Source organism: Blastomyces gilchristii (assembly GCF_000003855.2).
Source record: "Blastomyces gilchristii SLH14081 genomic scaffold supercont1.4, whole genome shotgun sequence".
NCBI classification, from domain to species: Eukaryota; Fungi; Ascomycota; class Eurotiomycetes; order Onygenales; family Ajellomycetaceae; genus Blastomyces; species Blastomyces gilchristii.
In genome coordinates this window covers 979,506-1,006,682 of record NW_003101679.1, presented here as the reverse complement: position 1 = coordinate 1,006,682, position 27,177 = coordinate 979,506, and the positions used below count along the sequence as shown (strand labels likewise).

General features: G+C 40.7%; 5 protein-coding genes and 1 pseudogene across 6 annotated transcripts; 4 read left to right on the top strand and 2 right to left on the bottom strand.

Moving 5' to 3' along the window:
• Positions 1-7,600: 7,600 nt before the first annotated feature.
• BDBG_02744 (uncharacterized protein) lies at positions 7,601-8,968 on the bottom strand (the record flags this gene model as incomplete). The annotated part of the gene is made up of 3 exons (XM_002626521.1): positions 7,601-7,646; positions 7,916-7,960; positions 8,742-8,968. 3 exons carry the CDS (start codon positions 8,966-8,968, stop codon positions 7,601-7,603), a joined length of 318 nt encoding a protein of 105 aa, XP_002626567.1.
• On the top strand, positions 8,807-13,032 carry BDBG_02743 (pH signal transduction protein PalI). The gene is made up of 4 exons (XM_031720934.1): positions 8,807-9,578; positions 9,684-10,965; positions 11,030-11,277; positions 11,342-13,032. The coding sequence occupies exons 1-4, from the start codon at positions 9,389-9,391 to the stop codon at positions 11,380-11,382; spliced, it is 1,761 nt and encodes a 586-aa protein (XP_031577284.1). The 5' UTR covers positions 8,807-9,388; the 3' UTR covers positions 11,383-13,032.
• Positions 13,033-13,225: 193 nt separating this feature from the next.
• BDBG_02742 (uncharacterized protein) lies at positions 13,226-15,519 on the top strand. The gene is made up of 3 exons (XM_002626519.2): positions 13,226-14,192; positions 14,287-14,667; positions 14,757-15,519. The coding sequence occupies exons 1-3, from the start codon at positions 13,398-13,400 to the stop codon at positions 15,258-15,260; spliced, it is 1,680 nt and encodes a 559-aa protein (XP_002626565.1). The 5' UTR covers positions 13,226-13,397; the 3' UTR covers positions 15,261-15,519.
• A 559-nt stretch (positions 15,520-16,078) lies between these two features.
• BDBG_02741 (potassium channel protein) lies at positions 16,079-18,258 on the top strand (the record flags this gene model as incomplete). The annotated part of the gene is made up of 3 exons (XM_031720933.1): positions 16,079-16,249; positions 16,355-16,473; positions 16,548-18,258. The coding sequence occupies 3 exons, from the start codon at positions 16,079-16,081 to the stop codon at positions 18,256-18,258; spliced, it is 2,001 nt and encodes a 666-aa protein (XP_031577283.1).
• Positions 18,259-18,844: 586 nt separating this feature from the next.
• Positions 18,845-23,623, top strand: BDBG_16650 (uncharacterized protein; the record flags this gene model as incomplete). The annotated part of the gene is made up of 8 exons (XM_031724558.1): positions 18,845-21,191; positions 21,310-21,514; positions 21,979-22,180; positions 22,255-22,509; positions 22,576-22,676; positions 22,742-22,766; positions 22,876-23,029; positions 23,101-23,623. 8 exons carry the CDS (start codon positions 18,845-18,847, stop codon positions 23,343-23,345), a joined length of 3,534 nt encoding a protein of 1,177 aa, XP_031577282.1. The 3' UTR covers positions 23,346-23,623.
• Positions 23,624-27,088: 3,465 nt separating this feature from the next.
• On the bottom strand, positions 27,089-27,177 carry BDBG_16649 (annotated as a pseudogene). Its single transcript has one exon. The product of its transcript is annotated as a tRNA-OTHER (tRNA).

The following is a 27,177-nucleotide window of genomic DNA, read 5'->3' as shown; positions in this document are numbered from 1 at the left end:
GAACTGTGGCATACAGCAGCTCAGATAAATGAACTTCTTCAGACTCTCACTGAAGCAGTATATTAAGAAGCATCTCAATTTTCTTCAGAACTATGTATAAGAACTGATATCTCAGAATGTTCAATTGATAATAATAACACTCTATAATTTCATGAATGATGCTAAGTCTCTCACTCTGAACTCTTACACACTCAGATAATGCAAGAGATGCATGATTTATATATAACTGATTATTCAGACTGTAAATAACTGTATAGAATAATCTTCTGAAAGTTCTACTGATCTGAGATATTAAACAGCATCAGATACTTTATCTGAAACTGTAATCACTGTTCTTCTATTATCTTATGAAAGAACTGTAGAAAAGATCTATTGAAATTACTCAATATTCTCAATAAAATCTGATGAGATGTAGTAATTGACTTCACTATCAATCTATCTAAGAGTAAGAATTGTAGAAACATTCTGATTATCATGAATCAACTGAGTAAAGATGTAATATTGAAACCTTGTAATAAGATAAATATTAAACAAGTCACTGAAGCTTTTCTACAGAGTCTGTTCTATTAAATATATGAATTGCTGAGATCTATAGTATCAGATCAGAGCTGTTAATTTATAAACACTCTCTGAATAAGAATCTGTCAAGTTCTCAAGATTATACACTGTCTATCAACTGTCTATCACTCTGAGACTGATGATGTATCAGAATGAATAATTCAGATCATGAAGAATTATCTTTGAAAGTTCTGTAATCACTTATAAGATAATTGATATGATTTTCTTCTACACACAGAGATTGCTATCAACAGTCAAGATATTATTTTAATAGATGTAAGCCTGTTCTTTCTTATATACAGATATTACATAAAAGTGTTAAATCTTCTAGAGATTACACAGTTCACACTGAACTCTCACAGCCTAATTCAGATTGCTGATAATATAGTAATAAAACTCTGAGATATCTGTAATTGAGCAGAGATCTTCAGAACAACTGTGAAACAAGATCAAGAGAATCAAATCAATACTCACTAAGATCTCACTGAATAATATAAGATAGAAGATCTGATATGATTGAATCTTAAGAATATACAAATCACATGTTTATCTTGTACACTAGATTACTGCTATATCAAGTATAAAGTGATAGAAGTTCTAGATAGTCATAACTATTATCTTGACATATTATCAGAGATTTATAATGTATTTTATACAAGCTTGCTTCATCACATCATCACTGATCTGTTCTCTTCTCAACTGACTTCTGACTGACAGTTACCAGGCATCATAGAAGAAGATAATGAGCTTGAGTGAGAGATTGAGAATATTCTTGATAAGAGACTCTGTGACTGCAGCTGATAATATCTTGTGAAATGAGTTAGCTACAATTAACTGATCTGAACTCTGAGTTCTGTATTATCTGAAATAACAGCTCTTGACTGATGAGAACTGCTTCTGAAAGAGAAGACTAATGTGACAGGCTGCGCCTGATCAATCATATAGACTATTTTATTACACTTCACAGATTTCAATCACTTCATTCTTGAATACATATGCTCTGATTCTCAGCCATTCTCAATCACTAATTCTCAGCTGCTATGAATATGTGTATATCATTCTTGAATGTGTACACTCTGATTCTCAGTCATTCTCAATCACTGATTCTCAGCTGCTATGAACACGCGTATATTCTCCCGCCTCGAAGTTCCACCACGTACACCACCATATATGCGTATAAATATTTATCTTAATCACTGATTCTCACACTTTCTCTTTCTTTTCTTCTCTAATATTTTTATCTTTGTTATATAAGACCTATAATATTATACCGATCTATTCGGTGTAGATCTCTTACATCAGTGAACATTCTTCTGAAGTCTTTGAAAGCTTCATTGATAAACACTCTGAAACACTCTCTCAATTTGAAGCTGATTTGAATACAGCTTCTGATATAATCAGACTGACTCTCTGATCTACTCAATAGCTTGATGAAGCTGATTCTCTTGATAAGAATAATGAACACTCAGGTATCTACTATTCAGATGAGACAATATCAGATCAACAGATGAAGCATCTTAAGATAATACTTAAGATGAATAAGAGAAAGCAAAGAGTTCTAGAACTTGAACTATAACTGAAAAAACTCTGTTAACAGAGATTCTCATTCTCTATAAATTAATCACAGAATATTAATAATCATTCTATCATCACATCAACAGTCTGTACAGTCACATGAAATTCTAATCTCAGTGAAAGATTGAAATTTAATCTTTATAAACTGAATAGCTGTATTGACAAGACAATCTCTTAATTCAAGAAAGATGTCAAGAATACTGTAAGATCAAACAGTCTGACTGATACATTCAATTACATTATATGAAGTATCTTTATGAAATCAAAACTGGTTGATGCACAGTGCTGATATATAATAGAGAAATGACAGACTCAAAACCCTTTACAAAGAGATGATAAATGAGCATCATTCTGAGATATCAGAAACTGATGACTCTACACATTCATCTTGAACTCCTTGAATGCAGGTGTCAGACCATGTTTCTTCAAATATGATGAAAATTGAATCACTTATACTCTATGAAATGTGATTGAACAGGAATACTCTGTTCTTAAAACACAGTTATATTATGAAACAGTTCTGAAATTCATGTCTCTTGATGACACACAGGTTATCAATCTACACACATTCTTTAATAAGTTCTGATCTGTCATTATAAAATTGAAGATGATGAATACTTTCTTCTCAGATGTGTGAATATTTGATACCTTCTACTCAGTTCTACTCAACAATTGAAGAAATTATGTTCAGAAGAAGATAGAGAAGATACAGGATTTCAAATTCACAGCTGTGATATTGAATATTGATCTTCTCATAAAGAAGATCTGTTTGTGACTTGATTCTTCAAAAGATAAAAAGAATCTACAGAATACAGATTCTGCAGTCAACACTGCTATAACAGATACAACAATTACTACATCTATTAATTTTAACAACAATACATCAAATTCAGTCTGTGAAGGCTGTACTGAAGACTGTACTGAATGTGATTATGATAGTACTCAAGAAGGCTCTCAAAATCATCAGAGATTAAGAAATTCACTCACATATTCTGAATATGAGAGATCTTACTTTAACATCTATTGATTGATCAATTCAGACAATGCTCTGAATAATTAAAGAATAAACAATACTACAAGAATAAAGAAATTCAAAGAAAACAAGAAAAAGAACAATAGTGAGAATAGAACTCAACTATTCATTACAGATGAATCAGAGATCTATCAGATAACAAACCTTACAGAGGTTATCAATATGCCAGTCTGTTTCATGAAATCTCACAAGAATTCTCTCACTATATGAGATAGTGACACTGAATGTCACATAGCAAGTGATAGATCATGATTTTTAGAACTTATAGCAATCAATGATTCAATAGTTCAAGTGATTAATAAGATCATTATAAAGGTTCAGAGTGTCAGTACTGTATTTATCTCAGTGAATGAAAGATTGATAGAATTCAATCATGTATACTATATATCAGAACTATTCACAAATCTGATCTTCACTGAGCTTATGAAACATCAGAGTTATATTCATCATAATATGCAAGTTAATACTGAGAACTACTTTGAGTTTCTGTTATCTATCAACAGTGATATCTTCTACATTAATCTGTCTCATAATAATATTTACATTCTATTCAACAGCTCACTGACATTTTATGAGATAATGAACAACTCAATGTATGAAGCAGTAACATATGTGACTATTTCAAAATCAAAGACAATCTCAACAGATTACAATTCAAATGCAGAATCTTTGAGACCTTTCAGTCATAAGAAGATTGAACAGTTAATCAACTCTAAGAATTCAGATACTGATTTCTTTATTATCTCATCTTCATCTTAATTATCTGCAGTTCTTCTGAAACAGCTTCTGATAGATGAGTGACATTATTAACTTAATTATATTAGTAAAAATAGTATATTAAAAATGATCAGAGACCTGTGATTTAATATTATTATTATCAGTCTGAAGAAATTATTATTCTGTGTTATATATATTAAGACTAAACAGAAATGTGCTTTCTACAAGAATTCTACACCACATCATATCATCTATAAGATCTTGAAGATTTGAGTGAATATCTTCAGTGATGATGAGACTTTTGAAACTGAGAATAATATATCATCTTACACTGATAAGAAGCTTGCAATGATGATAACAGATAATGTCATCTGTATGAGATGAATATTTCTATTAAAATGCAAGAATGAGATATTGAGATATCTATGAATCTTCAATCAATTTATCAAGAATCTGCTGAGATATGACATTGCAATCATTCACTCAGATTATAAAGAATTGAATTCAAATACAGTTACAGCATATATGCTTAGTGAAGATATAAAATAAGAGTCAACTCTTTCTTATACTTTATAGCAAGATAAAGTATCTGAATGATTGATTAATTTGATTATTAAGAAGTTTTATTCACTATTAATAGACTCTTCAGCTCTGAAAAAGATGTAAGATGAGACAGTTATTACAGTCACAGAGCTGCTTAATCTTATATCAATCTCAACAATATTATATAAAGACTCTGAAAATACAAAGCTAATTACACTGTATAAGACCTGACTTGAAGCTCTATCTTTTACATGCAGTATTTGCTGATGAGGTTGCAAAGCATTCTTGAAAATAGTCTTCAAGCTCATTAATAAAATAGCTTTTCATTTCAAAGAGTTGATTTTTATGAGTTATGATAATCTTATCAATTATAGATTGATGAACCTCTTCAATGAGTATTTATACATATTAAAAGATGTCATCTTTCAGAAGAATCTTCATCTTGTCAATTCATTGATACTGATAACACACAATCTGAAGATTCTACTCAATGCAGTCTGTAAAGCAGCTGCAGTGATTTCTTTAGTGATATCAGATCTACTCACTGCAGTCTGTCAAGAGATTATGACAATTTCTGATCAATTAATAGATAATCTGTTCATTGATGAGAAAATTCAACCTGAGTGTTTATTATTTCTTATACTCACTAATAATTAGTGAATTGACTATAATATCTCTGTGAGAATATCTATCTTTTTAGTGCAGAATACACTGAACTTCTCAGAACTCACAGTTGAATCTGATAACTCTTTAACATCTATAAGAAATATCACTATAGTGAGAAAATTAACAGTGAAGAAATCTTCAATGAGAGATAGTCTTAAAGATCTACTCACTGATTCTGATATCACTACACTTCTGATTCTGAAAAATCTCACACATGTCAAAGCTTTCATGAAATGAAAGTATTATTACAAGATCTGTGTTAAAGAGATTAATTATTTAAAACAGATAAAGGTCTGATAACTGATTAAGAGAATATTATAAATAAGTGTTCTTCACAGTCAATGAGTATTTGATAAAAAGTTCAATAATATAAGTGATATTATCTGCTATAAGATCTGCTGAATTATCTGTGAAAATCTTTAATAGAAGAGAGTTAATTACTTAAGAATCTTTACACTCATTATTTCTGCATTCATCTCACAAGCTCTTATAATAATCTCAGTATTCTGAGAATGATATGTTCTGCAGATTGATATAATAATCATCTTTTTAAACACTTAACTATCTGCTGATGAATGAATATATATAAATCAATTCACAGAATTTCATAAAGACTGTGATAATCTTGTATGTAAGTTAATACAGAGACTCTACAGTCTTAAGTAAGTAGTACTCTTATAATATAAGAAGCTGTGAAAGATGCTATTACACTCAGACTTCTGTGTCAGTTTCTATGATACTGAACTATTTATTTATAATGAAAGACAGATCTATATAATTATCTATATAAATAATATCTATCTCTACAGTCTGAAAATTGAAGATCTGAACTGAGTCAAAGCTGAAATTACTGCTAATTATGAGATCAAGAATGTAGAGAATTTCAACTACTATTTAAAAATGAAAATTAATAGAGATTCAACTTTATTAATATTATCTCAATCTCTCTTTATAAGAAATCTTCTGAAGAAGTTCTCAATGAATGACTGTTATTCTATATTCACTTCTATAAGGAAGAATATTAATTTTATAAATGATAATGAGAAACTGATTATATATATAGCAGAATTTACTCTACAGTTCTATTAATTCAGTATCAGATCTCTGCAATATCTGACATTTAATACACATTCTGATATGAGCTTCACTGCAGAATTTCTTAATCAATTCAGCTCTTAGTCTATATCAAAGAACTGAGCTATATACAAGTATATACTCTGATATCTACAGAGTTCAATCAATGAGAGTATAATTTATCACAGAGATGCTGAAATTGAATCTGTAGTATATACAGATACTGATTGAGCTGATAGAGATTCAGAATTCTGTTCAATCACCAGTTATATCATCTATATAGCAGATGACTCTGTTGTATGACAGAGCTGCTGATAAACAGAGATCTTCAAGTTATTAACAGAGACTGAATATATTGCATTCTCTGAGACTGTATATGAGCTTGTCTGTCTCTGAGAGCTTCTAGAAGACACTGAATTCATCTCATTCTATCTTAACAATCTGAATACTGATAATCATCTCATTCTCATCACAGTCAATGATCTGACTTATATGATTTATACTGATAATAAGTCTGTCATAGAGCTATTCTCTTTCAAAGTAATTTCACACTGCTTGAAGTATATAGAGGTCTGTTTTCACATTCTTCAGAATCTTGTTCACAAGAATAAGATATCTATCTGATATGTTTTATCTGCTAAGAACACAGCAGATGAGCTTATTAAATCACTTGAAATATTCAAATATACATGTTGAAAAGAGAATATAAAGAAGATAGAGGAATAGAGAGATAAAAAATGATGTATATCATGACTGGTTTTTCATTACTTAACATTTTCCAGTCATTTTTTGTACCTGTACTTGATTTGAAGGCGAATTTTGTATATAGCATTGTGTATAGTTACTCTGGTGAGTGGGGGTGTCAGGTCACATGATCTGGCTTACTAATCCTTCCACCATATAACTTTCCACAAGCTAGCAACCTTTCAATGACAGGAGCTTTACACCTTCCACATTTTTCTAATCAAATTTTACGCAACGAACCCTGAATTGCCGTAAATCTGTCAACCTAGTCCAACCACTTTTAGAGTAACTTATGGGTTGCGTGGGAGGGGGGGGTCGCGTTTGGACGGGCCCAAGCATGCTCTAACTTAAGTTATATAACTTATATAACCCGGCTGAAAGTGCTAGTTAAATGCAAACAAGTGAGATTAGCAAAGGTCTTGGGATTGATGTGGTACATGTACACAGACCTACTTGTAGGTAGTCTGTAGTCAGTACCTGGCGTACGGAGTAGACATTCCAAGGTTGTGCAAAACTGACCGGCTTCTGTCGCTGTTACAGTCAAACCTTAATAAACCACTGACTCCAGTGGCATTTACTATGTAGTTAGTCTCCCTACAGAACATTGCAAAATGGCCTGACATAAGACATCGTCCAGGGTAAATTAGGGAGAGAGGGTATTCTTAGAGGACTTAAGATAGAGGTCAGGAACTACCCAAGGCGGTGGCGAGTATTAGTATTATCGGTCTCCGCTGCCCTGCAACTTCTATTAGTGATAATTCTTTGTTTCACAATGGAGTTTCCGATGGAGCCTGCAAGAAGAGCCAGTACTTCCCGCGCGATTTGAAAAGTTCGTTCTAATAGGACTTCGTGGTAGCGGCTTGGAACACATACTTTCGCGCAATTATTTTAGATTGAGTTGATTCAACAGATGTAACTATATCAGAGCAATTTATACGGACACGGCCCCCCTTTTTGATAGGGATGAATATAACTAATGTTTTAGATAAGAGAAGGGGGACTTACCACTGATGTTTATGCATGATACCAGCAAGCCGTCCGTCGATAATACTGTGTGCATCGACTACATAGTATCAACATGACAATAATGACAAGACTTGGGCATGAGTACTATAATCATTAGCCTATTAATGAGCGCAACAAGCTGTAGCTAATAATAATGAATTTAGGGCCTGTTCAGTGTGTTTGTACAGTACATTTTGTACATAGTGAGTGGATGCCACTATTTTGATCAGATCTTGAATAGGCAATGACAAGTCTGTTCTTTTTGAATACAGTCAGGATTCCATTCAAGCAGACTAGACAAAATAGAGCTATTCTTTATTTCTCATTTAAGTTAGAGAGCTTCACTTTTCACTCTAATGGACACTAAAAATACTACATAGAAAAAGTCAAATCTTGATTATTTTATTCATTTTCAAAAATATCATCTGTATTTTTGCTTGTATGGATCAAAACAAGTGTATTTTTTGACTTGAAATCTGTGACTGTGTATGTAATATCTCTCTCACATCGGTGGCGAGGCGTGATAATTCCATACTCCAGAATCCATTAGTAGTAATACTGCTCACAGAGATTTGACGCTCTGCAAGTAAACAAAGAAACGGTGAGGAAGAGGATGGCAGAAGGCGCAGAAAGTTCGATCCAACCCTGTACCCCTTATCTTTAAGCAATTCCCCTGACGCCCGTCAGTGTGCTTTGTGTGTTTTTTTTTTTTTTTTTTTTTTTTTTTTTTTTTTTTTTTTTTTTTTTTCTTTTTTTGCCCGAAGGTCCTGGAAAATATGTAATTTACCCGACCAAAACTTGCGGGGGAAAATTACAATATACGTACCGTACCGTACCATCCCTGAAATGACTCGAGGTTGGTTCGCCAGGTTGTGCCGTTGCCAAGGCACTACTAGCCCCGGGCATGCGTCTGTCATACCGCTGCGTACTTCCACCATAAGTTCTACACCCAATCCACGTCTGTCTCCTCAACTCCTCGCTTGGCTCGCGATCTCGCAACCTCACCTCAAACTTCCATCTCAACCCCCCCTCTCCCCCCCGCGCTGCCCCCATTATTCATTCTGTTTCTTCTCCTTTCCTGTCGTTGGCTAGGGCCTGCTCTCGTTTCTTTGGTCGGGAAGATTGGCCTGCTCTCGCCATTGATCGGATCTTGTTTTGTTTGGACCAGCGCCTGGAACACGGTTCCCGTCCGATGTTATGCCTATCTTATCTATCGTAACTGCGGCACTCAGGCCTCTGCTTTTGGCTAATTGACATTTATACCAGTCGCTATATCAATCAATTCTGCTTCCATCTCTCCGTTGTTGTCCTTCCGCCAATGCTCAATGGTTCAGATATCTGTTTCCTGTCCACCTTGTATTGATCGTTGGTCGTTGCACTCCGTTGCGCAATTGGTACAGGTCAAAGAAAGCCTCTCTCCCCCGCTTGTCGCGAACCAGCCGCTTGTGAAGCGCGACCGGAGTAGGCGACATCATGTTACTGCGGCCAGCAACACCGCTCTCGGTTCTCCTCCTCACAGCCTTTATTCTATTACTGCTCTCTGTTTTGTCGACGCCAGTTATCAAGTCGATACCCCTTGCTAGTGTTGACGATATCAAGTTTGGCATTTTTGGGTATTGTGTAGGCAATGATTGCACGCCTATCCGTGTGGGGTATACTTCGAGTGAGTGTTCGACGCTTTTTTCTTCCTTTTTACCTTGAGTCGTTCAACAACGACCCACGGTTCCTAATCCTCGAACATAATCCTGATCCATTATTTGTTTTGCAGATGGCGATGCGTCCCGAGATGGGGATTTTAGCCTTCCCTCAAGCGTCCGCCATTCGCTATCCTCTCTTTTAATCGTCCATCCAGTTGCAGCAATCCTCACCCTTACCTGTTTCGGCTTGGCAGCTGCGGCTCATTTCCATTCCCCATCTCATTCGCCCCGATATCTCCTTGGTCTTCTCATCCTTCTCCTACCGACTCTTCTCGTATCGCTCCTTGCATTCCTTGTTGATATCCTTCTCTTCGTGCCTCATTTAGAATGGGGCGGGTGGGTTGTACTTGCAGCAACTATACTGATTACTGCGAGCGGGGTCCTCACTTGTGCTATGCGACGGACGCTTGTAAGCCGAAAAGCTCAGAAAAAAAGAATTGCAGAAAATGCGGAAATGAGCGGGGAGAACTTCTATAATCGTCAAAATGTTATAAAATTGGATCCCCCGCCGGTTATACCGAACCAGAACGAGGTTTCCATGGACAGCACGTCTTCGCCGGACTCTCTTCCAGCGTTTGCACGCTTTGAAGCCAATTCGAGGACGCCTGATGATGATAGGCGGCCTCTGAATTCTGGCACCCCAACCAGCACGAGCCCCGATGGCGGAAACAACATTCGCCTCCCAGGTGATAGACGTAGTCCCCCGGCTCATGACGGCAGGCCCTACAATTCTCCGGTGGATGAGTACGGCAATCCGCTTCCACCAGGTGCTACCGGTTTTGGACCACCCCAGATGCGGGGGCCGCGATCAGATCCCAGATTACGGAATCAGTATTCGAATAGTAGTATGGGATCCCAGCGCGGCCGTGGACATGCCTATGGGCCGCCTCGTGGGAGGGGTGGATACCCTATAAGAAGCCGAGGAGGTTCATATCGTGACCCAAGAGGGCCGCCTCCCCATGGTTACGGGATGCACGGCGGAGGAGGTCCAATGGGCCGGGGAACGATGCGTGGAGGTCGAGGACCACCTCCAGGTTACCCTCCGGAGGTGTTAGGTGCATATGCCCCGTACGGGGCGAGTCCTCCTAATCCAGATGGGTACGGAAACCCAGGTAGTCACGCAGACTATGGATATGATGGTGCGCGAGGCCCATCTCCAGTTGGGCCTGGATATACTTCTGGTCAAGATTTTGAGATGCAACCCGGGTTGGGTGCGAGCTCGGTAGCAGATCACGGACGAGACCCTCACATTCCAATGGATAATACCGTCGCTAGGGGGATCGTTGGTCCTCACCCAGAGGAACAAGTTAATCAACATGATCGAAGTCCAAACAGCCCGTACAATGAACAAGTGTGAGTCTGCTAGCCCTATTATAATTTCATCATCACAATTTGGCAGCTAACTTTGTAGTTACAGCGAATATATTCCACCCAGAGCGGCATGGGAGGAACATTTACGGGAACCCACCCTTCCGGTGATCGCACGCCAATCTCCTAGCCCAAATGGCCAAGCATACGAGTCAAGGAGTCTGGAACGTCTCGCTGGAGACACCACGCAACCACCAATCGCGCGTTCCACTTCACGGGGCGATTATTACGAAGATGTTGAACCCCGTTTCTCAGAACCCGGTGATGTGCCTGCTGCACTAACACCCGGCGCTCTAGGTGAGCTACAGCCGAGAACATCCTTTGAAGATCTTCCCGAGGGCGCTCACTCACCCGCTGCCAGCGAAACCAGCCATTTCACCTCCGTATCCCAACGCGGCGTAAACCCTAAGTGGCGGTCTCCAGAAGCCGAAATTAGACGTGACAAGCAAAGGCGACAAGATATGCTACTGGGTAATAATCCAGATTTCGAACTTCCGGCGGTGAGAGGTCGTAGTGGGGGTCCAGGTAGTAGGAGAACACCAGCGGCGCCAGCTATGCCATCCATCCCGGCTACACCGCCACTACTGAACAATGGTCCTAATGATGGCGGTGGTAGATATCCTACACCTACACCTCAGTGAAGCTCTATTCCACTAAACAATTTCGACATTAGCCCTGGATATTTGTCTGGCATATATATTGCGTTTGGGGCAACCGAATTATTGAACTTCTTGTGCTTGATCATATAGCTCCCCTCCGCTATATCGCACAACGAGCTCTGTTGGGGTAAAACGTCATGCAGCAGTTCGATTTTCCTTTGAGTGTTGGAATTATACTGACGCTAATTGATGATTTTTGGTTGCTGCTGTGTAAAATAACCATGGGATGCGCCTCATACCTGAATGAAATACCCCTGACATAGCAAGGTTCTTCTTTGTATCACCTCGCACACACTTTAACTATCCACCTGCAATTTCCCATTGAGCAGCTGCACTACGCTTCTTGCTGATTCTTTACATCCTGGACATTGGTTTTCAACCTTGCCTTTTTGTTGTACTGTATACTGTATATTTTGATCTGCTTTGTTGTTTTATGTCTTACTACTTGAATACCAGTTTCCGCTGCATTCTTCTGTACCATCTTCGTTTTATTCCCATTCTCTTCTCTTTCACAGCCGTTTCAGTTACCCTTCCCTCATCTATGCTGACACCATAGTATATTCCAGCGGAAGCTGGGGCGCCGCAATGTTTTCCTCCTTTTCCTCTTCCATGTTCATATATTTATTCTCGTACCTTTCTTTCCTTTTTTTCCCCTTCCTTCTTGTCTGTTATCCACCCACCACCTCCCTACTTTGGGGAATTGAATTGGCGCACTGGTTTAGCCATATGGATTGATGATTTTTCATGCTTTGTTTTTGGGACTGTAATTTTTTCTGATTTGTCTTGTCTACATACTCGTCTTGATGGAACACTTTGTTCTTATTTTCAATGTCTCTTGAGCAAATTAGGATGGGATGGACAGACTAATGCAGGTTCAATCGTTTTTTTCTTGTTTTTTTGTTGGGTTCTTCTGATTATTCCTTTTGGTTTTTGATCCTTTCTTGTGATTTTTCCCCCACCTTTGTCCATTCTCCTTGAACTATCTACTCACAGTGAAATGGCCATGTGGTCCTCACTTTAACTTCAACATGATTGTTAGAGAGAGATCCTTCTTTCTTTTCAGTCATGATACTTTCATTGTCTAATCTTGAATATCTTCAACTCTCTGCATGTAAAGAAGACTGGGGGAAAAGCTTCATGCTGTTTAATAGAAAGCTTTTTAATTCTCTCTTCATGAACTTTAATCAGATTTATATGTAGTTTGCCAGTTTCTCTCAGCTCTACTGATTTTTTCCTTTCACCTATTTCATCATACGTTTTCTCAATTTACACCCATCCGGTAATTATAGTGGTCGGTCTCCAATCTGTTAACAATTTTTTTTTTCTTCTGATGGTTGTACAGAGTACAGAGTACTACGGAGTAGACCTTAGTAAGCTTGAAGCTAACTCCTGAAATCTATGGCTAATTGGGGCCAGAGCTATGTATGGACTTACTCCGTACAGATCTGCCCTGTTGCAGCAGTGTAGTAGTTAATAATCGAAAACTTGCTTATTCTCATTCCCATTCCTTTGTGTACTTTGTGTGTTAATCATCATATTCCTTTTTTTTTTTTTTTTTTGTTTGTTTATTTTTTGTTTTTTTTATTTTTGAATGTTTGGTTGTCTCATGGAAACTGGTTCTATCGTTTTCCTGGAAAAAGTTTCAAACCCGGCGTTTGCCAAATGGTCTGATTTTGAGGCCTCCAGAAACCACCATCATATCTATCCATCGACTGTTAAACTTATAAAAGTAGGCGCGGAGAAGTCCATTCTGCAATTATGAAGCTCCAAAACACAGAGGACAAAATTCAACTGCCTCTTCAGAAGCGGAAATCAAAAAAATCCAAGGCGCACAAGAAGAAAAATACCCCCAACCTCGGAAGGATGGTCGCCATTGCGGACTTGACAAGCCACCTGGCTTTAATTGAGGACGACGACAATTTGGGAGCCAACAACAACGGCGAAGAAAATGTCGCGCGCCTAGAAGAGATCCGCACAACACCTCTCTTTTCTTCTGGCGTTCAGATGGCCATGCAAATTCAGGCGCAGCAGGACGCGTTGCCCCAGTATGCCTTGATGGGCATGCGGACAGAGACATACGGCAGATCCGAAGGGGAAGCCACCTCAGAAACCCATATCAGACGATCGACCAATCTGGTGTATGCCAATATCAACGCGCCGTGGTCGACATTTATCTGCGGCAGTCAGGGAAGCGGGAAGAGCCATACGCTCTCATGCATGCTTGAGAATGCACTACTCCATCCGTCCGAGACGGGGACGCTGTCATCCCCTCTCACCGGCCTTGTATTGCACTACGATAAGTTCACGGGCGTGAACACGGGCCAGCTATGTGAGGCGGCGTATCTTTCGTCCAAGGTTCCGGTCCGTGTGCTTGTTGCGCCTAGCAACTTTGGCCATATGGAGAGACTCTATGCGAATATGCCGGGGTTGGCGGATGGGGCTCCAAAGCCTAAAGTTTCCAGTTTGTATTTCCGTGAGGACCAGTTAACGTTGGGGATGATGAAGGATTTGATGGCGGTTAGTGGTGAAGGGGCGCCTCCACTTTATATGGAGGTAATTCTCTTCTCTACCGAGCCAATGATTATTTCTGGTGACGCTGATCACAAAATATTTCCACAACCGTTCTAACAATGAAATTGTTTTTCAGGTCGTTACGAAAGTCCTGAGAGAAATGGCTGCAGAGGCGCTTGGTCCACGGGGGATAAATTTCAATGCTTTTAAAAAGCGTCTCTACGTCGCTGAGAACCTGAATAAAGGCCAACTAGGACCGCTGAATATGCGGCTCAATTTGCTCGAATCGTTTCTCGAAAAGACTTATAAAAAGCCAGCCCGAGGGCTTGCAGTGGGGAAGGGAAGGCAGGGGAAAAACATCTGGGACTTTCCGCCGGGATCTTTGACAATCATTGACCTGAGTTGCCCATTTGTGGACGAAAACGATGCGTGCTCGCTTTTCAATATCTGCCTGAACATTTTCATGGAGCGGCGGAATGAGAGCGGGCGCGTCGTGGCATTGGACGAAGCTCATAAGGTTAGAACAACTTTCTCCATTTCCCCCCTTGTTTCTCATTTTCCTTCGTGCTCAGTTTATGGCAACATAATCCTAATCCTTAGATTTAGTTCTTGACAACAAACAGCCGTGAAGGCGGGAACCTAACAGACACCCTGCTGTCACTGATCCGCCAGCAAAGACATCTAGCTACACGGGTCATTATCGCAACCCAGGAGCCCACGCTATCGCCCAGTTTACTGGACCTGTGCAACGTAACCATTGTCCACCGTTTTAGTTCACCTGCTTGGTTCACAACACTACGAGGGCATCTCGCTGGTGCAGCGATTGACGATAATAACAAGCCGAAATATGGCCCCGATAACTTATTTTCCAGAATCGTGACTCTAAAAACTGGCGAGGCTTTGGTATTTTGTCCAGGCGCGATACTTGATATCGTATCAGATGAAGCATTGGAAGAATCCACGCCATCACCAGGTGAGCCTGAGCCGCCGCACGGGGTAGCCGCGTTGAAAGCATTGAGAATTAGAGAGTTAGGACCGCGATATGTCCGGGTGAGAATCCGCAAACGGGTCACGGCCGATGGAGGACGAAGCATTCTTGCTCAAAACTGAGATAACCCCAATCGTATTGTTTCTAAGTGGAGGAGTTCCGGGCAAGCTGGGTTGGGCTTTGGGCCTGTTTTTATTTAACCTCTAGTTTCAAATCGTGCTAGCTTTTGGTCTAAATGTGGCGCTCTCTTGGTGTTTATTTTAGGTCAAATAAGTCCGAACTGTAGTCTTTAGGTTCTTTTTCTTTCTCACGCGAAATCTATTTACCTGGTTAGATACCTCCTTTGTTGTTATACTGTCAACTAGGTTCGAAAGATGTTGTTTTTATTAGAGCGTAGAGCGACTAGATAATGACTAATGACGTCAGGTAGACTACCTAGGTAAGACTAGTTCGACAAGTAGTTCACCTAAGCATCTATTGTGGGAGCCCTAGGCTTCCTAGTACGGACTAGCGTCCCGCACACTACATATGGCCACTAGATAGCTAGTTACACCAATACAACCACTCAGACGTCCAACAATCTGTGAGAGAGGTTGAACATGGTTGGTTGTTTTGATCGATCTAGTGGCTAGCGGCAGCTGATATATGTGTGAGTGGGCCACGTGGGAATAAGGGCTTGTGTAGAACCAACAGCAATCCCTCTACCGATCCAAATCCCATCGCCCTCAAGAGGCGTCTGTCGAACATTGACTCCTCGAGAAGGCCACCGACTCAGTTTCAAGGCTGCGACAGATAGTGAAACTATGTGCTGGATGTATGCAATTTCAAGCCTTTCAAATGCTGCTGCCATAACCTTCCAAGCACAGAGGAGTAGATAGTACCGTTGCGGTCACCATCCCTGCTCAACTTTTCTTGTGTATCGGCTCTTTTGAGCTTTGAAATGGACAACGGAAACCATGCTTCACATACTCCCTCGTTAAGAAGAGAGTCACCTGCGTATGAAAGCACAATTCTTGAAGAACATGTCGCCCCGAACGACCCTGAGGATGACGAGACTTGCCCTTTAGAGACCCGGTGGTGGTTGGCGAGTACTGCGTTTCCGTTGCTAGCGGTATGTGTTCCTCTATTTAAGCATTGGAGGTTATACCGCGATCCAACCTTTGGGCGTTCGGACCTCATTTTTCTACGTGAGTCGTATGCTAATAAACAATATCAGGGAACTTTCGGCCCAACCGCAAGCGCATTTAGCATATGTTCTCTTGCAGATCGATGGCGGGTCAAAATCCCCCTTGGAGGGTCGCTCGAAGATGCTGAACCCGTACCGGATCCTAAATGGTTGTATCAACGTTGCACTGTTTACATATTTTGCTCGAGTTTCTTTTGCTAATTCAATAAATGACTCTCCCTAGGGCGGTCGTTATCAACTCAATTTCTCTCGGCTTTGCATTAGTATCCAACTTTTCTCTCTTGCTGAACATGGCCAGGCGATTACCTTTCCCAATTGCCCAACCCATTACGATCGGAGGATGGTACATTTCTTCAGGTCTGCTTATTTGCCTGGCAGCTCTTCTCCGCCATCGTACGGACACGACCACCCACCGGATGACTCAAGCTTATTACTATGCAATTATAGCCGCAGCCATCTATTTTCTGGTCTCTTCACTCATGGTTGTGACCGTTTTTGGGGCACAGAGAAAACATTACAGCAAAGAGTTTCGTCTCACCACAAACCAGAGATCTCTAATGCTGCAGACTATCACCTGGTTAGTTTATTTGCTAGGTGGTGCTGCAATATTTGCTCACGTCGAAGAGTGGGCCTACCTTGACGCTGTATACTGGGCAGATGTCACTCTACTTACAGATGGTTTTGGAGACATAGCCCCCAAGACTCATACTGGTCGGAGTCTATTATTCCCTTACGCTGTCGGGGGGATCTTGACCCTAGCATTAGTTGTTACATCGATAAGAGATCTGATGATAGAACGCGGGAAAAACGCGATAATTGCCAGACGGACGGAACTGACCAGGAAACGAATCGCAGACCAAGTCAGACAAGGGACGGGAAGAGTGAGTGGGATTAAGCTTCCACCAATTTCCGATCCATCTCAGCTTTCTGAAAGCCAGAGGCAGGAAGCGGAGTTTTACCTTATGCGCCAGATACATAAAGTTGCTTCATTCAAAATAAAGTGGTTTTTGCTTGGTGTTGCTGTATGCGCCTGGATGGCACTGTGGCTCCTTGGTGCGCTCGCATTTTTTCTTGCTGAACAAGCCCAAAACTGGTCATATTTCGAGTCTTTATACTTCGCCTATACGTCGCTCCTTACAATCGGCTATGGGGATTTCACACCCGGTGACACATGGGGAAAGCCTTTCTTGGTTTTTTGGTCCCTGCTTGCCATCCCTACTATGACGATACTATTCTCCAGCATGGGGAGTACCATTGCAAAGTTTGTCGAGGATGCTACCAATTTTGCTGGTGAATTGACTGTTCTTCCTGGCGAGACGAGTTTCAAGGATGTAATAGCTTCCCCTTTACAACAGCTGCGAGAGCTGAGTTATCAAACGCCACGGGCGCTCTTGAACCACACTATTTCTCGAGCCCACCGTAACGAGAACATTCCAGCCTACCAAACGAGCCCATCGACTTCCAGAGTGTTTACTGGACATGGGGAACTAAGCACAAAGGACGAATCTAGAGTGAAAGATATACAAGAGGCAACCACAAATCCACACCAGCGCCGATACATTATCATTCGCGAAATTCGCAAAATATATCGAGACTTAAACGCCCAGCCCCCGAAAAGGTACACGTATGATGAATGGTATTTCTACCTATCACTTGTGGGGAAGATGGAATTATGCTCAAGCTATATAAATATTCCTCATTCCCAGATCGAAGAAATTCAAGGAATAGACCACCCCCGAATTGGTCTCCGAACTTCAGTAGGTGTCGAAAAGCCGAACGTCCAGAACAACAACTGGAGCTGGATTGGTACAAGGAGTCCACTGATTGGCGATAAAGACGAAGCACAATGGATCTTCGAAGCCCTGTCTGCTGCTTTAGAGCACGATCTCAAGCAGCAGAGCCTCAAGAAGTACAGCGAGCAAAATGGAGCATAACTGAGTTGACAACCCTATTCCGCAAATTTCTCTGATACCCATAGATTGCAGTCAGGGGCAGTGAGTATGAGCTTAATGGTTACCCGCTCTTTTGTTTCCTTTGTTGTCCTTGATCCTCATTTGTCTTGTCTCTATCTACTCTTTGCTTTTTGAGCCTAGAGGAGTTAGGTATTTTCTAAACTTTTCTTTGAAGGAGAAAATTCACGCGCACATATGATTTACAGTTCATTTGTCATTCATTCATTGTTTTATCACCATCGAACTTAGACACAACATACTCATTGTTGAGTGTATTCTGTTTCATGACAAAGAAGTATATATTTCAATATTTTTGCTTGATTGAGTCATGAGTTATTATATCACAATTAATCACTTGTTGAAATATTGCAGTGTTAGATTTTATATAAACAGCAACTGTGCTATTCACATCTTTTGTATGTCTTCATAATGGCTGCTTTATTGTTCACTGGCCCATTTGCAATGTCTCTTTCGATAGGTATTTGCCTTCTTTCCTTTCCACCAAATTTTTGGGCATTTCGTTATTTCTTTATTTTCCGTGTGTTTAATGGGCAGTTATTTACACATCATGGCCCCTTGTGATACCCTGATTGTCGTTGATACTTCGGATTGCGTGCCAGATAGAGGCACCTCGCCACATCTCTTGGATAGTAATATTTTTACATCGATCCCAGACACGGGCCAACTCCCCTCATCCCCTCCTATACCTAGCCCGTCGTCTCGTTCCACTCTTAAGAAGTTGCCCGCAAGGGCTGAATCCACCCTTTTTGTCTTTGCCACGACTACTCTCACGATTACTGCTACTACTTCTCCTAGTGGACTCTTATCAAGTCATCCACGCTCAAGTTATACGCCTGCAAGTTTCACGCCAACTTCGACAATAACGAGTTCTACTCTGTCACGTTCCACGCCATCAACTTCTGCGCCGGAATCGTCAAAACAAGCAGTGACAGCAACATCATCCAGACCCCCAGAAGCTACGGGCAGTGTGGTAGTGGCTAGCGAACGCTCTAGTTCAAAAGAAGTACCCCTGCCGATTCTTGCTCTGTTGATCATTCTAGCAATAGCCGCTGTCATGTTATCTCTAGCGATATGTCGTGTAAGGAAGAGTCGCAAGTTCTGTAGGCAATGCAGAGAGGCTATCGTTAGCCAAACGCTTACAAAACAAACGCCTCCAGCGCACGATCATGGCACATTTACGCTGTCGGGAGCAGCCAATCAATCACGTTTGACAGAAAGGATAAGGGGTAGTATGGGCTCATCCGCGTTGAATTTAAATGGCCAACTAGCCCAACCTCACATTCGCGATGAACCTCGAGGAATTCGTCAGTGGACGACAGTTGAAGAAAGTAACTCACGACCCCTTGATTCCCCAATAGCCACCATGGCTCCAAGGATCCCCCAGCTAAGCTGGGAACGCCCTAAACCTGATCCTATGAGCCTTTATGCCCGTGCTTCAGCTAGTGGCCGGGAGGAACAACGAGGCCGTTCATCGATCTCTGTTGCGTCTATAATCGACGAGTACGCTCAATTCCCCAACGATAATAGGTATCTCGATACCTTCCAAGTCGTCGGGAACAACGGTGTTCCAGGAAATCTACAAAACCTGACGGCTGATGAAATTTTTTTAGTGGATTTGCGAAACGGAAGTTTACGGCGTCGGACGCGGGATGATTACCCTTCTCAACCTAGTGGGGAGGATGATACAACACGCTGCGCGATCCGGTCTCCAACTGAACCATATACTCAAATTCGGGAGAGGCAAGAAGGGCAACTCGGAATAACGAAAGTGGGGGGTACTGCGCCCGTTTCTCGACATGAACAGTCTCCTACTAGTCAATATAAAGAGTCTTCGACGCAGACATCTAGACAGGTACATCAGGACCGGCAAACTGAATCAAGTTACAGCCCTACGAGCTCGTCATGTGCCAGTCAGCCCAGCTCGATGACATCGTGGGCTTCACCCTGGCCGGTGAAAACCGGAAATGTTAGCGATCGGCTTACTCCAAACTTTGTCGCCAGGCCAAGTATGAGTAGTCATACACCCGCCGATGCAACGCAGGATTCAGACGATAATATTAGCACCATGCTAAATCGTTGGGCACTTCTTGATCGACAAAACCTGGGTCTCGTTGATCAGGTCCCACTTCGATCTTACTCGGCGCGGGATAAGCTAAATGACCATTTAAACAACGAGCGCAGGCTTAAGCTTCATGTGTCGAATGTCCGAAGGTCAATGTCGACTACACTTCCGGAAATCTTGTCGAGGTTACCCTCCTCGGGAGCTAACAGGGCGGGAAAAAATGAGAATGCTGAATTATACGCACCGAAGAACTGTCGGAACAAACTGGTAGAGGAGGACCCAAATATTGGTTCAACCCATATCGAGACTTGCACTGCAATTGACGAGCATCTAGAACCGCCCAATGCTGAATTTGACGATGTCGACTCTCGCGATCACGTATTTGGCAGACCTTCCTTACAGCAGCGAACTTACAGCGAAAGCATATATTCGCGACCAACAACATTGCACCGGCTCCCAGAGGATACCCAGGCAGGGGATGAACAATGGGGAGGCCAAGGATATCCAAGGCTGAGACGTTATGCTAAGCAGTCTTATGGAAGCCCAGAAGCCGGACCTAGTCAGTCCACACCAGCTCCGCCATTCCGTAATGAAGCCGGCGACCGTGATTCGCCAACCGGTTACGAAAATAACCTCTACGGTGAGCAGGGTAGTCGAGAGCAAGGAGCCCCGACGAAGAATGATCAGTTTGGTAAGTTATCCCTCGGCGAACCAGGGACGATTCGCGACGATTCACTTCGTTGGCATACGCGTAATATGATTGCTCCTCGTGATCCTGTCAAGGGTAACGATGCTGGAGGTCCTGCGGACCCAGAGCCGAGATCATTTATTAGTGGGTTTAGGGACATATACGGGGGAAGTAGGAAGAAGAATGGAAAAAAGCCGATTGTAGGAGATGGTAGAAAGCGTAGCCGAGTTTTTTGGATGTGAGGAATTGACTCCAGAACTAGACTACCGAGGTAGTTTTCCGGAGATTTCACAATCCCTCTTCTGGATTAGGCCGCCAGGCATCGCTGCTTTATCCTCACCCTCTCCTCACCCTTCTCACCACCGCCTCCCTGTCTTCAATCACCTCACCGTTCCCGACCGGTCACCTGCTAGGAAGGCAGCATCTTCAATTCTGTCAAGTTTACGCGATGGACATGTTTCTACTCGGTTGGCCAGCAGGGGCGGGTGAACTCGCCTGTGCTGAAAGGGGTCTCTGGCCCCTTCCACTCCCTTTTCTCATTCTCTCACTGTCATTCCTGTCACTTTATTGTGTGTATGTCCTTGACCATACTGCACCGCTTATTATCTCTGACTCTTTTTGCCTGTTCCGGCCTGCTTTGGGCATCCCACAGGGGTGCCATCTATTGTTTATCATACGTTCTCCTTCCGCTTACGGTGTACGGATTCATTGCAATGGGAAAGAAGCTCACTCCTGAAGAAAGGGTGCGACGGGCCATTGAAGCCGGCTTTGATGCCAACAGTACTCAAGTCAGTGGAGAAAGGGTGCTTAAAAAGTTAGAGGATTCCACAAATCGTCACTATCAAAATGTCTGGAAAATTTGAGAGCGGTGAGTGTCTCTTGTTGGTTTATGCTTCAATGTTCCCCAAAAGCTGAGTGTTCCAAATTGTAGGTACAATCAAAACTACAAATGTGACATCTTTGATGAGGAGAAAAAGAAGAAGTTCATCATATTTCTTGCAAAGATGGCCCGTGGACGGAGCCCCAAGGGTCCAAAGGACACGTACATTTTGCTGTTGTGGAAGCAATTCACGGCTGAATGGGCCCGCAGAAAAGAGAAGCTGCCATCCCCTGTGACCAGCTCTGGCTCTATGGTAGTTGCCCCTATCAGTACCTAATCCCTTGCTTTCTAGAAAGAAGCGAAGAGCTAACTTGTTTATATATATAGTTCATTGCCCAAGAATTACACCTACATGCCGCTATCAATCGTGATATCTCCGCGAGAGACTTTGTTACATTGAACCATTTTAGAAACCTGATTCAGCAGCTATGGAAGAATGATTGGTACGAGTTTCCATTCCCAATATACCGGGTGTATTTCTCGGCGTTCCTCAAGATGTGTATGTATTCAACCGCTCGGGTGGGCGAGTACCTCGAGTCGACAGCGCGGCGGGGTTCAGGCCGAGGTCTCCGTGTCCCTCAGGTGCGTGTTGCGTTCCGTTCCTGACCACTGCTGAGCACAGGCTGAAAGAACCCAACTGGGAGCTAGGATATGACGTTCCTGGTTATTAACAATTCCAAGAGTCAAGCTGAAATCATAATTCGGCCAAAAAGAGATGCAAAGAACATGCGCAAGAAGGAAAACAAGCAGTTAGTCCCTACCAGAACCCTGATCGGGTACGCTCCTGGTTGACATGACCTGTGTTGCAACATAGGCCGCGGCATCCCATGCAGGAAGATGTAGGGCGTCTCCCATTGTTCCTGAACCCAGTCCTTGAGCCTCTAGCAATTTGCCTTGCGCGGGGACTCTTCCGCGACTTTAAGACCGCAGATGAGATATTTGCCCTAGAGCCACCGCCTGGGGAGGGACAGTGGCCTGACCGGTGAGATCCTTACGGCAACCTGGGCGGATAAAGGGCTTGCGAAGCTGGGCCGCCGTGCAGGGTATGAAAAATTGATCAGCGTCCATGATATGCGGGCAGAGGGCCTAGTCCGAACAAATGGTGAGTAGTCCACTGCCCGAGCTAACTGAAAGTTCAGGATATAGGCTCATTGTTTGCTGACTGACGGATAGAAAACGGGCATTCGATGGAGGAGTTGATGCAGATGGCCGGCCATGGGGGCAACCCACGAATATTCTTTGAGCATTATATGAGCTCAACCAGCAGTGTTCAGGGTGTGTCAAACATCCTAAAATTGGAGCGCCGTAAAGACATCGCAGAGCCCTTCCGTGGCTTGACATTGCGGCGTCACCCACAACTGTGGCAGGCTCTGCCTGCAAAACTGCAGCAGGACCACTTATACAATCCATGCCGATAATAAGTCCACCATAGAGCTATCCTCTTCCGAAGCAATTCCGCGCCGCTCGAAGCATATAGAGGTTCATTTCCACATTCTTCAGGATCTTGTCCGCAAGAACCAGATATCTATCTGATACATTTCATCTGCCGAGAACGCGGCGGATGGGCTTACTAAACCACTTGAAATGATGAAATATACACATTGAAAGGAGAATATTAAGATAAAAGAGATAGGGAGATAGAGGGATAAAAAATGATGAATCTCATGGCTGATTTTTCATTACTACACATTTTCCAGTCATTTTTTGTACCTGTACTTGATTTGAAGGCGAATTTTGTATGTAGCATCGTGTATAGTTACTCTGGTGAGTGGGGGTGTCAGGTCACGTGATCTGGCTTACTAATCCTTCCACCATATAACTTCCCAGGTAGTTCAAATTCAAAAGCTCATCTTTGTGAATCAGAGACCACTGTGTTGAAAGTTGTGCTTTATGCTTCTTCGACAGAGGCTTCTAGCCAGCTCGGAAGCGGTAGATAGTTGATAGAACTGGTGTGTGGCATGGCGCTAACTCATTGCATACTCGGGTGAATGCAATCAGTATTTGTATATTCAGAAACAATCAGTATTGAATAAGAAGGCTAGGAAGACAAGCACACGTTTTTTATTTCAGAATCAAGTTTAAATTTTGAGGATCTAGGCAAATGATGAAGTGCGAACCTTGATATGTTATTGTGAACTTTCGATGAGGTTGTTGAATTATTTTTTTTGGAGGGGCATTAGTGTTGGCCCGGGTTGATCGGCCCTTCTACCAGCATGCGCTGGTGGTGACTGAGCTCTTTTGCCCCAGTAGTTAGCCTACAATTAAGTGCCAAATCAAACTAGTCTTTCATCACGTGATAAATGACGTTCTCGGTGCCAAGTACGAAATTGTCAGGAAAAAGAGGTCATACACTACTGAACGCCACCAACATCGTATTACTACTATATTTCTTATCTGTAGAATAGTTGAAGGTTGTGTATTGATAGATCTATCTACAAGAACATAATATAGTGGTGGGTCACGTGATCTAGTGGGATCGCTAACCGCAACAGCCGTAAGGGCCAACACCCCCTCTTGAGATAACAAGAATCACATACAAAAACACCCAAATCACCAAGATAGTCTGTCAAAATCAAATACAAATGTAAAATTAAACATTCCCAACTTTTATGTCTGTAAGACCTAGCAAAATCATGAATTATACAAGTGTCACAGTGTTTAGAAGTTTAGTGAGTTCATTCATCATTATCTGAGTGATGAGAATGTATTCTAAATCAATGACTTTCTGATTTAACTGTCAATGTGAAAAATGAAAACACATATCAATGTGCTTACTTCAGACTGTAATAACTGCTATCTTTGTAAGATCTATGACACTCTTATTATCAGTGAGAATTCATATCAGAGATATAGTGATAAAGTCAAGCTTAATCATGAGATTCTGAATTTATATTGTCTCATAGACTGTCTTACTAAGAGTCATATATTCAGTCTCATTGAAACTTAGAGATACACAAGATTGCTTTGCTGAATATCATGAAATCAGATCATCTGTGAGCTTAAAAACATAGCTGAATATTGATTTTCTATCACTATTCAAGAGACTGGCTCAATCAGAATCTGAGTAGCTGAAGAGTAGGTAGAAATCATTGAGAAAATCAGAGATAATAAAAAGATCAGTAGAAATGAAAAGATTGATAGAAGTGAAAGAAACAGACTTCTCATACAGATCATATCTGTAGAAAATACTCAGATTTATAATCTCTTTCAAATAATATATAATATGTAATAGAGTCTTTTAATATTGAGATGTTGAGTTAACATTCTATTGAATAAGTAGTAAGACAGTATAAGTGATATCAGAACATGTTTTAACTACAAGATATTATAAACAACTCATATTATATTAATATCACTGAATTGTGAAATCAGTCTCTTTCTCAGATATAGAGAAATTATTAATATAAAATTCATTCTTCATTGATGTTCTGATAACAGCTGTATCATCAAGATAGAAATCTTTAATAAGATATTTAATATATTGATAATATATCAAATTAATTCTCTTATCTGAATAATTAATCTTCATACTTAAATACTTGATTGACTGATGTAGATTCTTGACTTTCAATTTCTTACTAAGTATACTCACTAGTCAATCAGCATTCTCAGAAGCTTCAGATATAATGTTAAGATTGTCAATGTAGATTATCATATAGAGATGATATCTGAATATATAATATCAGAGTACTGAATCATGAGTGCTAACTGTAAATTCAAGATTACTTAATAGAGCTGTTAAGTAATTATATCAGATCTTCACTGCAGAGTTCAAACTATATAGACTACTCTTAACTGCACAGACAAGTGTTTTTGATGAATCTGTCTCAAATCTGATAAATTATCTCATATAGATCTTCTTAGTGAGATGCTTATGAAGATATATTATCACTATATTCACTTAACAGAGTATTCAACTGTGTAGTACTGCTATTATAAAAAGAATACAATTGACAGTATCAGTGATAACAGAAGTGTAGATCTCTTCTCTAGAATTCTTCTTAAGTCAGTTATTATAAATCACTTAACATGATTTTCTAAAAATATTATCAGAATCAGTATTCAGGTCTGTGAGTCTATCTTTCTTAAGAAACACTTAATGACCTGAAGTAATCAGTTTATCTCTCAAGATATCAGATCTAGAAATCAAACTTTATATATTATATCTCTTCAGATTAATAATCTCATGTTATATAAACTTCTTTCAATAATCTTCTACTCTCTCTGACTGTGATATAGCATTCTTATAGAACTTCGAGAGATTACTTATAATAAGACTTAAAGTGTATGTAGTCAGTGATTTCACAGGCTGCAACTATATGAAATTTGAATTATTAATATTGAGAGTATCTTCATTATCAATCAGATGAATATCAGGTTCTGATTTATCAGTATTATTAATAGATGTCACAGATGTGACAATCAGTTCTGATTTTTCAGTGATTAGAAATCTCACATTACTACTAACAATAATCTTATCAGATTTAGAATGTCATAGACAATATATTGATATATCACTGAATTCAATAATATGATACAAATCAGCATGTGAAGAGAGCTTATTCACAGACTGCTGAAATTCATATAAGTGAATAAAAATCTCTGCACTTAATCAGTGAAAATGTCTCACATTCAGCAGGGTATTTATAAGTGCACATTAAGAAATCTTATATGAACTTGAAATCACAGAGATCTCTGTAGTAGAGGATCAAAATTTCAAGTTATAAAGAACTGTAGATATAAGAGTATTATTAATTATTACAATCACTGTCTCTAGAATATCTGTTCAGAACTTCTTAAAGAGATTATCTTTCAAAAAAGCAGCTCTAATCTGTCTTATAATAGTATAAATCTCATGTTTGAAAACATTATTATTATTATTATTATTATTATTATTCTTTCATTATACTCATATGCAAGCGGAGCTTATGATGAGTCCTTGCGTGATGTTAAATACAGGCCAAGTGTTGGTTATACAGGAGGAAATACAGGTGTTGAGACCACGCCAAGATAACAAGAACATAGGAAATACAAAGGAGTGACAATTAAATACATACGATAATAACTTCCCAGCCCAGGAACATAGAGCAATTTTATTGAAGCGATTTGTACACCTCTGTATTTATTAGGAACCTGAGGTGCTTGGGTTCCGGATTTAATATATCCCCTGCGGGTTTCGAACCCACACGCCCTGGTTTCCCACGCCAAGGCGCTACCGGGTGGCTGCATTAACCATTCAGCCACTGAGAC

Excerpts from the sequence above, each read along its gene's own strand:
- BDBG_02742 (XM_002626519.2), top strand. The coding sequence starts at position 13,398 with ATGAAGCTCCAAAACACAGAGGACAAAATTCAACTGCCTCTTCAGAAG. Across the intron at positions 14,193-14,286 it reads CGCCTCCACTTTATATGGAG|GTCGTTACGAAAGTCCTGAG; the intron begins GTAATTCTCTTC and ends ATTGTTTTTCAG. Across the intron at positions 14,668-14,756 it reads CATTGGACGAAGCTCATAAG|TTCTTGACAACAAACAGCCG; the intron begins GTTAGAACAACT and ends CCTTAGATTTAG.
- BDBG_02743 (XM_031720934.1), top strand. The coding sequence starts at position 9,389 with ATGTTACTGCGGCCAGCAACACCGCTCTCGGTTCTCCTCCTCACAGCC. Across the intron at positions 9,579-9,683 it reads CCGTGTGGGGTATACTTCGA|ATGGCGATGCGTCCCGAGAT; the intron begins GTGAGTGTTCGA and ends TTTGTTTTGCAG. Across the intron at positions 10,966-11,029 it reads AGCCCGTACAATGAACAAGT|CGAATATATTCCACCCAGAG; the intron begins GTGAGTCTGCTA and ends TTGTAGTTACAG.